Source organism: Myxocyprinus asiaticus, chromosome 44 (genome assembly GCF_019703515.2).
Source record: "Myxocyprinus asiaticus isolate MX2 ecotype Aquarium Trade chromosome 44, UBuf_Myxa_2, whole genome shotgun sequence".
Classification (NCBI taxonomy): Eukaryota; Metazoa; Chordata; class Actinopteri; order Cypriniformes; family Catostomidae; genus Myxocyprinus; species Myxocyprinus asiaticus.
In genome coordinates, this window is record NC_059387.1 from 25,049,103 (window position 1) to 25,064,991 (window position 15,889).

A 15,889-nucleotide genomic window follows, 5' to 3' on the forward strand; every position below is an offset into this window, starting at 1 on the left:
AATAAATAAAAACGAAACACTATGTTGGTTGATCAGGGTTACCAGCTTTGTTTTTCTAGTCACCAAATTAGACCAGCACCAAAATAGAAATACATGCTAGCCTAAGCTGTTCTTTTCAGTAGAGATTTTGGGGAATCAGAGTGCACCAAACATTAAAAAAGAGAGTGAAGACAATGGTAGAACAGGACCTGACAATCCTGTGGAACTGGAATGGAATTTTATCAGGATTAAGCATCTGGTGGGAGTGCTGGAATACAGGGAAGGAGAGCAGCTGGCCAGCTAATCAACAAAGCCTTCATAATTCCCCTCTTACCCATAATGCAATACAGAGAAAGCCGAAAGTTCTAACACTTCTCACCAACAGGCTCAGCACACTTAAACTTCAGCCCATTCCTTAACACTGTCTTCTTTCAATGCCTTCACACCTTTACACCAGTTTCTGCCATCATGCATTTCAATTTGTATATATTTATATTGTATTTGCATTAATTAAAATATATTTTCTCCTCTAGAGCCACATGCTCACCAGAAAACATCAAAATAGTTCACCATAACCACCAGGGCCACCAAAATCCCAAACAGAAAGAACAGACAGTGTTATATTTAGAATGCCTCTAAGGTCTGACAGCATTCTGGACCAAAGGGTCAAAACTGTGACATCAGAGAACACAAACAAACACTTGGACAGTGCCTGGGCGCAAAGAAAAAAAAAATTAAATTACTAATAAACCAAACAAGTGTAAAATGTTCAATACAGAGTTAATCTTTTATGCAAAGATTTCATATAGGTGTTGGGGTTTTTTGACAAAATATAAAGTGTAACATAATTAGTGCTTCTCATTTAGACCATTATAGTGTGCATTTAAATGGATCTGTTAATGCAGTAGCTAGGTAGGGATGAAGAGGTCTATAAAAGACCAAAACTAAAAGGTGTTGCAAGATTGGCAGAAATTGGCAAAATGTATAAAATGTAAATGATTTCCTTGCGGCAAGTAGCGCAGCTCTTAACACTCTTCCTTACATTCCTTGCAGAGTGCTAGTGAATTCACAGGTGACTCGAGTTACAAATAAGCTTGTAAATGTGTTGTATTGCAAATGCTCTAGGCAGTGGAGAAACAACTGGAAAGAGTGTGATCAGTAGAAAAGGGTGTCAATATGTAACCAGAAGCTCTATCACAATTACCCCTTGCTCCTGTACTTAATACCCCCTCTGCATTCCAGCCTGGTGCTGCCCTGTCCCAGCTCTGAGCCAGCAGCTATTCAGCGGGGATGATGGGTATGGTATTCACGAGGTTGGAATGTGTCCTTTTTGCTGTGGATCGTACTTACACACAAATGCAGCTCTATAAATCTAACTCACTCATTGGTAATATATCCAACATAAACAAGCCCATCAAATGTGGTCTCTTTCTCTCCTTTTAGTCACACTTGTACATTTCTGTCTGAATGTATACAAACTTTATTTCCTTGCCTCTTTCTGGCTGTTGTTTGAATCTCCATATGTTCTTGTCTTCCTCTGGGCTGCCTTTGTTCACTCTGTCAATCCTCTCTCTTTCTCTTCTCTGTCCTGACTCTTTGTGTGATCAACCTCAAGTTTCTATTCCTGTCATCTTAATGATGTGTGTGGAGATACGGCTTCTGGTGGCAACAGACAGAAGTCCTTAGTGCTGATTAACTCCTCTATTTATCAAGTGATGACTTCAGATCTGCTGGTCATAATAAAGCCCCGGCCTGACCCCCCACCCCCCCAAGGTTGTTTATAATCCCCGGTACCATAATGTCATGCCCGCCCTTGCCCACATGGCTATCTTGTTGAAAACAGATGGGTTGTTTGTATTGCCAAATGGTTTGTGGGCTGTCCACTGGGTGTTGGAGCAATGGTTGACCCTCCCCTTTTCTCTCCCAAGTTTACGCATATGTTTCTTGCAAAAGACATGGACCACGTCTCAACTGTTTTTCTCTTTAGCTCTCTTTTTTAAATTTAAAACTTGACTCTGCAAGAGGACCAAGCCTTTTTTCTAGCCACCTCTCCCTCATTCTCTTCCTTCCTTTCCTCTAATGTTCTATTACTTTTTCTTCTGATCCCTGCTTTCCTGCACCCTCTCCCTTCCTCTCTTAGTGATGAATTATTTCCTGATGCTCAGCAACAGTCATGCGGATGGCGTTCTGTCTTGGTACCAGACTTTGCGTCTGGAGGGTCGAATGTGTGATGTCGTTTTAGAGGCAGAAGGCGTGAAGTTCCCTGCTCATCGCACTTTGCTAGCCTGTTCCAGCGACTACTTCTGGTCTATGTTCCAGGACTACACTCTGGAGTCTGGAGCCCACACTATCAGCTTGCCAGCCCTGTCTTCAAAAGGCCTGGAGCAGATACTTGACTTTATATATACGTCATGGATCGCACTATCACCTTCCACCCTGGAGGTTACGCTTCAGGCTGCCTGCTATCTGCAAGTCACCCCTGCTGTGGATCTTTGCATTGAGTACATCTCCGAAAGCATCGCTCTTGACAACTGCTGCTTCTTTGCTAACATAGCAGCTCACTATGGCCTTTCCAAGGCATTCACTGTCAGCAATTCTTTCATTGCCAGGAGCATGTGCAGAATACTTGTAGCCGAGCAATACAAAGCCGAGCTATTGGAGTTAAACCTTGATTCTCTGCAAGAGGTGCTTGCAGCCGAGGAAATGCCAGGAGTAAAGGAGATGGCTCTTCTACAGCTAGCTTTGGATTGGCTGGAGTACAACCCTCAGTCTGCCCTGCAAAGCAATGCATTGCTTTGTCGTATCCGATACAGTTTGGTTCCCCCTGACGAGCTGTCTCGACTTAGTGCAATCGAACCTGCCCTATGCACACCCTTCATCCACAGCGTAGTACACAAAGCCCTTAACTACCACCTTCAGGGTCCTCTCCAACCTCTACTACAAAGTGTCCACACCAGCCTAAGGACCACAAACAGCAAAATCCTGCTGGTGGGGGGAGGACCAGAGGCAGACCGACCTCAGAATCAGATCTTGGCCTACGAACCACGCACCAGGAAGTTCCGCCCACTTTCCACTACCTTACCAACTAAGCTCCAACACCAGGGAGTATGTGTGGTGGGCCACTTCCTATTTGTGCTGGGTGGTGAGGTGGTAAAGGTGGATGAGGAGAGTGAGAAGTCAGCTGTGATGACAGTCACTGACCAAGTGTGGCGCTATGACCCACGGTTTGACCAGTGGGAGGAGATGGAACCACTCTTGCAGAAGAGGGCACAGTTTACCTGCTGTGTGGTAGAAGGTGTTATTTTTGCCATAGGTGGGCGAGGCCAGAGGGGTGAGCCTGCTTTGTCATCTGTGGAGAAATACACTATGAATGCAGGGTGCTGGCGCAGTGGCGTGTCCCTGCCACATCCAGTCCATGGGCAAGCCTGTGCCACTGAAGGAACAGGAATCTACATCTCTGGAGGCATCTATGGCAACAGCCCAGACAGCAGTAAAGATGTGCTGTTTCTGCATGCCTTTGAGGGTGACGCCTGGCAGAGACGCGCAAGCATGTCCATTGCCAGATTTGGCCACCAGATGGCGACAGTGAGGGGCAGAATTTATGCCTTTTTGGGAATGTATGAGCCATTCTGTGACATTGAATACTACAATCCTGAGCAAGACCTGTGGACCCATCTAAAGCCCCTACTGAATGATCGTTTCTGTTATGGTTTAATGGCAACAGGGGGCAGACGTGTGCTTGTGTTTGGAGGCAGGAAATGGCAAGAAGGACAGGAAGTGTGCACCACTAATGTGCTGGAGTATGACACTGAATACGATGCCTGGAGGGAAGTGTGTAAACTACCAGGGCCCTTGTGTGGAACTCAGTGTGCCATAATGACTATTCAAGACCCTCCGGAGACATAAATGCCCCATACAAACACCACCCCACATACACACAGACAAATAAATGGCTGTCAATCCTTGCTGAAAGAGAAATAGTCCCAGGACAAGAGGGATCTTTGCATCAGGGCACTCTGGATTGTAAAGTGAAGTGGTATGGACAACAGGATTTCCAGATAGACTTTGCACAGCAAAAAAAAAAAAAAAAACAATTTCTGTTAATCAGTAATTATTTTCTTGTTTTCTAGTAAAAAGTATCGAAGCATACTTAAAACAAGAAGCATTTAGTTGAGATGTAAAATTGCATAAGATTTTATGACTTGTTTTTAGAGAATATATTTTGAATTAATATTATCTTGCCTACCACATTGGCAAATTGTTTTTAAGCATACATTTAATCTAAATTTAGTAAGGTTTTTGCTTTAAAAATAAACTTAATTCAATACATATATTCTCTTATAATTTACATACAAGTCTTATTATACTACACAATATAGCTTCTAGTAATTTTTCTCTAGATTAACGGTGTTTAGATATTTTGTTGTAAAACATGAAAATACTGATTAAGAATGTTTTTTTTTTTGTTTGTTTTTCTGCAATGTGGTGGGGGCAAAATGCCCTCAAGAATGCTTTACAGCAAGCAGTAAGGAGCTCCTGAAAGTGGGTCACTATGAATAGGTAGTGAAAGCTTTGACATTGACAGATGACTTGTCATAATGACGTTGGAACTGAAAAATGGCAGAAAGTTCCTGCATGGACCCTAAAGCACAGGACAGAACTAAAGATGAAATATATGGCCGCTGAACAATCTGATAACTCACAAAGAACAGACCGTACAACAAGAGAATACAAAAGAAAAGAAAATCCAGACAAAGATAGTGGAAAACATTAGATGTATAGTATATTGTTTGTAGTCCAGTTTGGAAAAGAGTTGATAATTTGATAAAGATCAAAGGTGATAGTCATAATGTGTTGTGATTAGGGACAGCTGCCATGAAAGTCGTAGACAGACTGTGTTTAGTCAAAGACAGCAGTGAAATTTAAGGAGGGTGCACTCACAGATGCTGAGATAAAAACCCAAATAAGACAAGAGTTAATTCTGAAGGGTAAATGGAAAGTCAAATGAGAAAGGACAAGTAGACCACTGAGTGTGTGTGGGATGCAGACGAGCCAAAGGAGGGCATTTTGCTAAACAAAACCACATAGACGCATTTAAATCAGACAGCTAAAGAGTCCTGCCCTGCATGGAAGTCAAAAATGAGGTCTTAGAGTTCCACAGATAATACTGTGTGATTAAAAAAAAAACTAAAAAAACATTTGAGGTGAAATACAATAGTAGAGTAGACAGCTTGTAAAACAGAAATGCTTAGAAACAAACTCACATTAGTAGTAGTAACTATTTCTGTGTTGGGTTATTTAAAAGCAACATCAGTGAGTCTGTACAATGAATATTTTATAATGACAAATTATAAAAGCAAATCATTGCAATTCAACAGCAAAAAGTAAACACATGAATAAAGATCTGAGTAAGCATAAGTTTTCGTTGCTTTTTAAAAAAATATTTATTCTCTATTTGTTGAAATGAGCCAGAATAAGTTTAGTGATTAATGATAAATGTTAAAAGTGGTAGATGAGATACTCAAGGGACTGAACAGACAAAGGTGTGGTAATTAAGGCAAATGAGAGAGATGAGCTTATTGGAGTTTATGAGGTAGGTTGAAAGAAAGAAAAAAATTCAGAATGGAGGTTTACTAACTGGATACTGTGCATCATACACTGTGTGCTGCCTGCTATATATATATATATATATATATATATATATATATATATATATATATATATATATATATATATATATATATTAATAGTAAGTGAAACAGTAAACATTATTCCAATATAAACATTTAAAACATTATACTATGTTCACATCGTGTCGGAATTACTGTAGTTACGAGATAGCAACTCAGAGATTCTACACAGAGTGGTTCAAGTCCTGCGTCCTTGGAAGTTCATCTTTTCAAAGACAACACTCACAACAGCAAAACAGCAAATTTTTTCACAACATGAATTTATCACAACAGTTTAAGAACAAAGAAATTGCTCCAGGTAACAGGTGATATGGCATGTCAACATATCAAACAGAAATACAGTATATGTAAACTACCTTTAACTATTGAGGCTGCTGCCATGTTGGTTCTTTTTTTTACATTTCGGAGCTTTCATAGAATTCCGAGTTTACATTTTGTAATTATGAGTTCTATGAAATGAACGCTTTTTACTAGTCGAGCTTTCATAATTACAGTAAGTGCATTTAATGCATTTACCAAGGACTCTGCCATTTCAAGGGAGTTCCATTTGCAAACGCTCCCTAAAAAGTCACAGAATGCACCATTAAAACCAGGGAGCATCGTTGCTCACTATGTTCCATTACCGGAAAAGTCATCATGTATTCTGAAGTCTTTCAAGTCGTTAGAGGATTATCACAATGGTAAAATTTTAAAGCCTAGGCTTTTGTCTGTAAAAAAGATTTTAAATGTAAAATCTTTCATCCATAATCTGCATGAAAAGGAAACAAACTTTTAAATATAAAAGTTGTTAGAAGATTAAAAATACACTCCATTGTATTTTTATTTCTTCATTAATGTAATTTGTTTCATAACTGGAAGCTTTAATATTTACAATGAACATGCCTGATAGCATCTTTGAGACAGTAATGTTGTTGGTTAATACCAGCTGCATTTTAATGTGCAACCTCATAATCGTGTCACTGGTAATGGAGTCATGAGTGCCCCAAATGTTCAGTTAAAGAACACCCTTGCCAGTGCCCAAATTAGTGTTCCCGATATACTGATTCACGACATAGGCAGAGAGTGATGCAAAGGAGATGAGTGAAGAGTGAAGAGTTGAGAGAAGTATTGAGGAATGAACAGAAATAGATGCCCATTAGAACTTTGTGGCCACAGGAAAAGATTCTGACCCATTTCATCCCCAGAACCAAAGCAAACTCAACAGTTCACCTCTTTCCTCCATTAATTCTGTAAGCCGAGTCCATTAACTTCGCTGAACAGCCTGGAAACCTGCAAGCTGCTGGAAAAAAGAGAGAACAGCCTTCTGGGAAATTGGCATGGGCCTCCATTCTAACTGCTTATTGGAGAAAGTTGCCCCGCATATTGCTTGTCAGGCTTCTGAGCTCATTTCCCTTCCACTACATTTATCAATCTCAAAGTCTGGACAGCCTATCAGGCAATGAGCTGGGCAACGTTCTCCAATGTGCATTCGAACTGGCCTTGGTTAAGTTCCAAAATGTGGCACATTTAAAATAAATACAGACAGAAGGAATAAATAAAGCCTGATTTTAATGTTACATCCATAAAATTTATTGACTCTAGCTATAACTACATTTAAAACTTGAGAAAGCAATAATGCTCTTTTTAAATAATTTAATAAAGTTTACCAGGTTGTACGCTAAAACACAACACATAGGAACTGCACTGCCTGAACTATATGCCCTATTCATAATAAAGACAGGAAGCAGCACATATATAGATCAGCTAGATTGTTTACAACAACTTTGTGTCAAAAAATAGGGCTGCTAAAGAAACATAACATGATTTGCACAAAATTAGGAATAACTTTGACATATTAGTAAAGTAAAATATCAATAGGTAATCTGATCTAGTTCATCTATTTCCACTGTTAATCATTTCCACGCTGTCTTTCCTCTGAGAGCTAATGGAATCACCTGGACACATTAGCACCAGCGTCACTCAATGATCATAATAAAGAAAATTCTGTCTTAAGTTACATATAGAATGAAAGTGCTCTTATAGAGTATATCAGAGAGTCATCCCTGAAATTTCAATGTACATCATATAATACACATTATCATAATGTACAATAAACTCTCATCTGAACATTCAGTGTTCTTAAAAATCTCACATAAAAAGTCTTCTTTGTGCCCGTAGAGAGCCTTAGTGCTTCTTGATCTTGTAACCGCCTTCCTGACTCTAACTGTTTAAACACTGACGTTGAATCATTTGGCAGCTTCAGTGTAGAAAACAGAAAAATAGCACACAGAAGTGATGTGACCGTGTTGTACCTACAAGCCATGCAGATAGAGAAGTTTGTGCTCGGCTAGTTTAAATAAATGGATCACCTCCAGAACTTTGCCATTCATTTAATATCAGTTGATTTGTGGCTTCTAATGGAAAGCCCACACATTCACTGAATGCTCATCTGTTATCAGAGGCTTAGTTTGGTAGAGCGGTGCAGTCAGGTCAGAAAAGTGTTTACGGCAAAGCCTGCTGTTAAAGGAATATTCCAATTTCAAAACAATGTTTCTGTGGAATGCTGTTGATTACCAAATAAAATAATTTCGACATCCCATAGTTTGTAAAAAAAAAAAAAGAAAAAAACAAAAAAGAAAACATTCTGTTTTTCAGTAATGCACGTAAATCGAAGACAATGGGGCAAGGCACAGCAAAGTAAAGCCACATAACTTAAAGGTGCACTAAGTAATTTTTCCCCCCATTAAAAAAGTTTTACTCAAAGAAATAAATTGTGGTTTTGAAACATACGTATTAAATCATGAGCACTCACATGAGATGAGGACTCTTGTAATTTCAGTAACCTTATAAAAGCTGTTTTATTCTTTATATATAGCTTAACATCAGTAACCATCTTGTTATTGGACACTTTCACTCTTGGAATAAATTAATCATGGCTGTATACAAATAGTGAATTTCTACAATGGCATCTGTAACTGAAAACTACTGATAATGGATGATGTTGTATCCACACCACTAGGTGTCACTGTAAGTCCAAGATGATGCGAGCAAAACATTTCTGAGTGCACCTTTAATAAGTGTTCACATATTGCCTGTGCAAAGTTATTTTCAATCTGTACATGACCACCAACTCTCATGATGGTGTAAAGTCAGCAAACCCTATCACTTTTGCCTGACTTGTGCAAGAATACAAGAAAGGGATTGCAAAAAATATGATCGTGCCTGGTAACGTGCATGTAAAATGGCTAGAAATAGCATTTTAGCTTAGCGTAAAGCTGACAATTTACACAAGGTTTATTTGTATTTCTTCTGCTCCAAACTTACTTCAAACTTACTTCTCTGTCTGCTCGTATGAATGTAACATATAAGAAAGTGTTTCACTGCTGTTCAAATACACTTTGGATCGCATAATTTATATGTATAAATGTTTTCCATCTGAAAGGACTAAATATTAAATGAAACAAATGACAATAAAATGCAAAGTAATCTCTTAAGTAATCAAAATACTTTTTGAATGTAACTGTATTCTAAATACCAATGATTTAAACTGTAACTGTAGTGGAATACAGTTACTTATATTTAGTATTTTAAATACGCAATCCCATTACATGTATTTCGTTACTCCCCAGATCTGTTGCTTACATAGAGAAAATTTCAAACACAGGAATTAAACTATAAGTTAATTTGCCTAGAAAAGCAGACCTATCATAAAAAAAAGGATATATATAACTTTAGAGTTCAAATAAAACATTTTTGTACAGAACAATTAATAAGTGCTTTCACAAAAATACAATCCCCAAAAACTACCACTATAAATGCATTACTGAAAGAATTTTTCTATGATTTTACAAACTAAGGTGTTGAGTCAAATTATCGCACATAGTAATCGACAGCATTTTACAGATGCTGTCGATAAAGCTTTTGTTTTGAACTGGGAATATTACTTTGAATACTTTTTCTCAGTATGTCCATACACTCTGTGGGAATTCTGGTGAGATTAGGTATACACATTTGTGTTCCATGAACACACGCAAACACACACACACAAACGCGCGCACGAGTGCTATAATTTGGGGCCAGCCGATGTATAACAGCAGTTCATAAATATATTATTATACTGCAGTAGAGTATATAGTATGGTAAAGTGGCATATAAACAAGGCAGCTAACTGCTGAGAGATTTGCTTCTTAAAAACAGCCAAACAAAAACACTGGTACAGCAGCACAACAGTGTAAGAGTCAGTGTTTGTTTCAGTTTTCAAATGCCTCAGGCTTGTATTTGCTCTCCATGTAATCATATTGTCCAGTCTGCAGGTTTAATTTCCCAGTCCAAGTGTTCAGTTCTCTGGTTCTACCTTGGCTTCTTGTTTTAAGGTGGGCTAGGTTTGTTCTTGGTGTGATGGCACCATCTCTCCTTGTCTGAGCCGTAGGGAGGACTGGTGACCATGGCAACCCCGTGTGCAGAAGTGGTATACTCTGAAGCCTGCGGGTAGTGACTTGAGCCACTGAGAGTTCTTTGTGCAGCTATCTGTGCTTGCGTAAACTATGTTTTTTCAAGTGTTAAAAAAGTGTAGACTGCATGTCAGCAATTGCAGTCAGGATGTGAAAGTTCAAGCAAAAGTGAGGTGTAAATTGGTGCTTATAGACCTTAGTCAATGTACCGTAGATGCAGTACATTTAATTTGACTGAAATTAAAATGAGGCCATGAGGGATCGAAGTACTATCAGTTTATACCTCTGGGATTATCTGGGATTCAAAAAATTATGATCTCAGTGATTTCAACTGTGGCATGATTTTTGTTGCCAAACTGGGTGGATTGAGTACTGTTGTACCGCCTGATCTCCTGGGATTTTCACGCACAACAGTCTCTAATGTTTACTCAGAATGGTGCCAAAAACAAAAAACATCCAGTGAGCAACAGTTCTGTGGACGAAATTGCCTTATTTTTGAGAGAGCTGCTTCGAGCTGACAGAAAGGCTACGGTAACTCAGATAACCACTATGTAATTGTAACCACAATGTACAATTGTAGTGAGCAGCATAGCATCTCAGAAAGCACAACACGTCAAAACTTGAGTCGGATAGGCTACGACAGCAGAAGACTAGGTCAGGCACTTTATTAGCACCATAGTGGATGTATTTTCATACAGGATTCATAGCCTTGTTTTCATTTGTGTCAAATTAAACATGCTGTCTACCATGACTAAGGTCAAGAAACAATCCAAACCTCATTTTTTCCTGTTACTTTTACCCTGACTAAGTTCCACTGGAAGTGATATTGTGTACTCTGTCAGCAACAACTACCTCAAACAATCAGGTGATATTTTTGTGAAGAGTGACTGACAAGATCAAAGGAAAGTGTTCATTTGTGTATGTCAGACGTGAGTCTCGATGTAGGAGTGTGTGTGTGAGAGGGAAGGTGTGCGGGGGCCGGGTTCTGGTGTGGCGGCAGGACTGGGCTCTGAGATGGGGCTGGGCTGATGGTCCCGCTGGGGCTCCCCTGAAAACAGCTCCATGTAAACTTTCTTCCATTCCTGGAACTCTGAGGATGTGAGCCTAGGATTGGCTAGCAGCTTGTCAATCAGAGCTACCTCGCCCTCCCTGTCCTATGGGAGTGAAGAAAGAGAGCAGGGGAGGGTGGACATTATAGATCTCTTTCACATAGATGTTAGGATGTCATACTCAAAGCACGCCACAGGCTGTTAGCTCAGACGTGAAGCGGTGCGGACTCACCTAGATGAGTAGAGCGGCGTGCACACACACACATAGCATGGGAGTCCTCTGGCACTGTGGGCTTTGTGCCCCCAATTAACCTTTCATCCAAGTCTGAGTGATAAGGGATGTTTACAATACCCACAATGCAACAGAAGTCTACGCCCCAACACAACAAGCACAGGGCAGCAGCATGGAAAGTGACTCAGGGTCACAGCAGAGACACAGACCGACTGACCCAACCACAGAAAGGCCCAATGGTGCACCAGGCAGAGTCTAAACTTGACTAAACCAGACAGAAAAGCAGGGTTCTCAGCAAAGAAATCAGGAATTTTGGCCACACTCTCCTCCCACACCAGGCAGAGAACTCCGTCTAACATAAATGGGATTCTGGGATTGCAGTTTGTCTTGAAAACATCAACAAACCTTAATGATAAGGAAGCTGAACATCTTTTGTAACTACGGCCCTGTCCCAAATGCCACAGTTGAGGTATACTTACATTCTTGTGGACTTGCGGTGGCTGTCGCATGCCTGTGAAGTCCATAAGATCGAAAGGTGTCCCATTTATCATTTCAGGTTGCACCCAAGATGCACACTTTTGCTACAATGGACTACTACATCACAGTCTTTTGCTATTACGTCACCAAAGTGTGGACTCGAAGTGAGGACTGCAAGACCTTAGGGCACTTTTGGGACAGGTCTTATTTCTACTGTAAAAAGCATGGCAATTTCTGCTGTCCTCAGAACCCCAAAGACATCAGACAGATGGAGAGGGATGGACGGACGGACAGATGGGACAGATGAGACAAAAAGGGACACACCGTGCAGTGGGACCCATGCAGCAGCAGAGGTCAAGTACCTTTAGAGTGCTTTGCAGGATGCGGAGATGATGCAGTTTGTCATTTAGCTGTGGATCGTTGCAACGCCGGATGAAAAGGTGTTTGTACTCCAGACGGGTGGAAAGACGGTGCTCACCAGTGAGGGACAGGCTGGCACGCTCCAACGCCCGGTACAAATCACCAAGAGAATCCGCCTGTCCGTGGCAATCCCGCTCCCCGCCTGTGGGGGTGCCACAGAAAGCCAGTTAAAGAGGGGTGGCTCCAAAAGTAGCAGACCGCATTATAGTGTGGGTTTGCAAAGCAAATAGACAAACAGGTTGCAATATTTAAAGGAATAGTTCACCCAAAAATGAAAATTCTCTCATCATTTACTCACCCTCATGCCAACCCAGATGTGTATGCCTTACTTTCTTCTGCAAAACACAAAGATTTTTAAAAGAATATTTCAGCTCTGTTGGTCCTCACAATGCAAGTGAATGGTGACCAGAACTCTGAAGCTCCCAAAAGGCAATATAAAAATAATCCATAAGACTCCAGTGGTTAAATCCATATTTTCTGAAGCAATATGACAGGTGTGGGTGAGAAACTGATCAATATATTAAGTCCCTTTTTACTGTAAATCTACACTTTCACCTTCACTTCCACATTCTGGTGTTGAAGTGACTATCACTTTTACATTCAGCCACTTACTGGTTGGGGTTGGTCAAAGGTGGAGATTGACAGTAAAAAAAGGACTTAAATATTGATCTGTTTCTCACTCACATCTATCAAATTGCTCCAGAATTGCTCTTTAACAACTGGAGTCCTATGGATTACTTTTATGCTGCCTTTATGTAATATTTGGACTGTCAAAGCTCTGGTTACCGTTCACTTGCATTGTATGGACATACAGAGTTGAGATATTCTTCTAAAAATTTTCATTTGTGTTCCACAGAAGAAAGAAAGTCATACACATCTGGGATGGCATGAGGGTGAGTAAATGATGAGACTTTTCTTTTTTTGGGTGAACTATCCCTTTAAGCTGTTATTTGGATGGTGATGCTTGGTTCATTCATTTTGTTGGTTAGACTGGCATTATGAATGTCGCTATTGAGGAGAAAATGACATGAGACCTGCACAAGAAGTATTTCCTTCTGGCTGGCACAGCTAAATGCTTCATTAAGGCTCAGTTTTATGTAAATACAGTGGTATTTCCAGGTCAGATCTCAAGATCATCTTGGTTCTAGTTTAAAGAAATTGGTGCTTGGTTTCTTTGTGCCAACAAAATATGTCCCTCCATCTCTGTAAGTCTGCAACATAAAAAGGGTTAGTTCACCCAGAAATGAAAATTCTGTATCATTTACTCTCCCTCATGTTGTTCCAAACCCATATGCCTTTCTTTCCTCTGTGGAACACAGAAGTAGAAGAATTAGAGGCTCAGTCACCATTCACTTTCATTGTATTGAACAAAGATGAAATGACAGGGAATGGTGACTGAAGCCATTTGTGTTTCATGGAAGAAAGAAAGTCAAAGGGTTTGGAAAAACAAAAGGGTGAGTAAATGATGACAGAAACCTTCCCTTTATTATAGACACCCACCAGCCCATCACCCTGTCTGTGATTAAAACACTTAAGAACACGAACAATTACAAAATATAAAAATTAACACCATTTTGTAACAGAATATGAAGAGTTGAGTGAAAAGGGATTGCTGCTGACAGACACCTTAAGAGTGACTGTAAAACTAGATGGATTTCACCCAGTTTAAAATGAATAACCACAAGAGGACAGCAGTCCCACACAGTGTATCTTCACATATGCAGGGTAGAGAAGAATATACTATACGTTGCATTTAGCAAGGGAATGAGGTTTTAATAAATATCGAATAAGAGGGTTAAAGCAGAGTGGCTCTAGATGGAAATCAGTTTAGTACAAAAATGTCTAAATAATTATCCATTCAGCCACTACCCATTTACACACCAAGGACTCCTAGGACATGGGCTGTCTGTCTGCGGTAGATGATCTAATATGCATATTTCTAACTCAAATTGCATTCGATGCTTTTTGTGTCAGTGTGGTTGCGGTTGTGGCTGACACTGCTGTAAGGACCTGCATTTGTTACGCACTTGCAATAGAATATGTATCTTGTGTTTTATTAAACACTTAATTAGTTATGAGAAGAATGATGAGTGGTGCTTGGCTGTACAGCAAAAAAAAAAAATAAAAAAGTCACCTCCACAATTCTAGAGTGTTTTTTCTACATTGCTTTGCAGTTGCTATTCTGGATGGATGCTTGCTGGCCCAAGCCAAAATTGCCCACTCCAAGTGTATATGATAATCTGGTCCCTAGATATGACTTGGGTCCCTCCATGAATTCAAGTCTACGGAAGTCTACGGGCATAAATTTCAATGGCTTAGAAAAATGATAGCATATCTCTCCTAAACCAGCCATAGATTTGATGTTCGTATTATTCATGCACAAACTTAGAGTAAGGGATTTTGAATAACCCCTACCACTACTCTTCACTACGACCACTAATAAACCTGAGTAAATTCAGTACTGTGCAAGTCTTAGGCACATAATATGTTTCACAAAAGCATTTGTCTTAAGATGGTTATTTATATCTTCAGCTTTAGTGTCAATAGGAAATATAAATGTTAGACTCCCAAACATTACTTTTGTAAATAGAAAAGATTAGAATAGAATAGGGTGATCTGCAAGAGATGGCACTGCCCCCACAGAGCCCCCCACTGAACATCGTGTCAGTCTGAGATTACATAAAGAGACAGAAGCAATTGAGACAGCCTAAATAGATAGAAGAACTATGGTGAATTCCAAGAAGCTTGGAACATCCTATCTGCCAACAACCAAGAAAAACTGTGTCCAGGCATATCTAGGAGAATTGGTGCTGTTTTAAAGGCAAAGGTGGTCACACTGAATATTGATTTAGCTTTTTTATGTTTACTGGACTTTGTATGACATTAAGTGATAAATGAAAACTATTTATGTCATTATTTTTGAAGACATCCTCACTATGCAACATTTTTCATAAGTGCCTAAAACTTTTGCACAGTACTGTACATTTTCAAAGCTCTGTGATTTTTTTTATAACTCATTAAATGGCACAGTTCTCTCTAGAATTCTCAAGAAGTACAGCAAAACTCTCCTATGTGACAAAGTCTCTCTCTCCCGTTCTGCCAGGAAACAAGCTATTGAGAGTCACGATCGATAGGCTGTGCCTCTCTTTTCTTTTCAGTATGTGGTGTACAGCACACATGTGCTCTGTGGATGACTAACAGATGCCCCCAACTCCTCCAGATAGCGAGACAGAGACAGAGCAAGATAAAAGACACACAGATAAGAGGGATACTCATTAAAAGCCACTGGGATTATTTATAGACTGCTGTTGGAGTTCCGTCTTACATGACGAAAATAAATAAAGGGGAATATTAAAGAGTGAGACAGTAAGAGATGATGGGATGTGAGATGTAGAGATAGTGGACATGGTGGAAATGGACTAAGTCGGGAGGGCAGTGAGATGAGAAATATAGATGGTGAGATAAAGGGAGATGGCAGTAAGCCATGACATGATAAACAGTGAGATGTGGTGAGATGAAAAGTAATACGGTTCATATAAAGTTATAAGTGAACAACAAATGGGCAGCTTCCTGTGGGCAGAAAAGATAAATGTGTCTAACTTGACAGCAGGA

The 15,889-nt window shown here is 39.8% G+C and overlaps 2 protein-coding genes across 13 annotated transcripts in view; one reads left to right on the forward strand and one right to left on the reverse strand.

Annotated features, from left to right (window-relative positions):
• LOC127434400 (connector enhancer of kinase suppressor of ras 2-like) overlaps window positions 1–15,889 on the reverse strand; it is a 129,427-nt gene that overhangs the window by 1,691 nt on the left and 111,847 nt on the right. For 11 of the 12 annotated variants that reach the window (XM_051687121.1, XM_051687120.1, XM_051687119.1 and 8 more), the window contains 2 exons: window positions 12,220–12,419; window positions 7,216–11,253 (listed from right to left, as the gene is read on the reverse strand). In XM_051687121.1, the coding sequence (XP_051543081.1) occupies window positions 11,023–11,253; window positions 12,220–12,419 (431 nt within the window). In that variant the 3' untranslated portion in view covers window positions 7,216–11,022. Of the gene's footprint in view, window positions 1–7,215; window positions 11,254–12,219; window positions 12,420–15,889 lie in introns of those variants that run through there. The other variant, XM_051687122.1, reaches the window with a different exon arrangement.
• Window positions 1,947–4,080, forward strand: LOC127434402 (kelch-like protein 34). The gene has a single exon (XM_051687124.1). It carries the CDS (start codon window positions 2,122–2,124, stop codon window positions 3,883–3,885), a length of 1,764 nt encoding a protein of 587 aa, XP_051543084.1. The 5' UTR covers window positions 1,947–2,121; the 3' UTR covers window positions 3,886–4,080.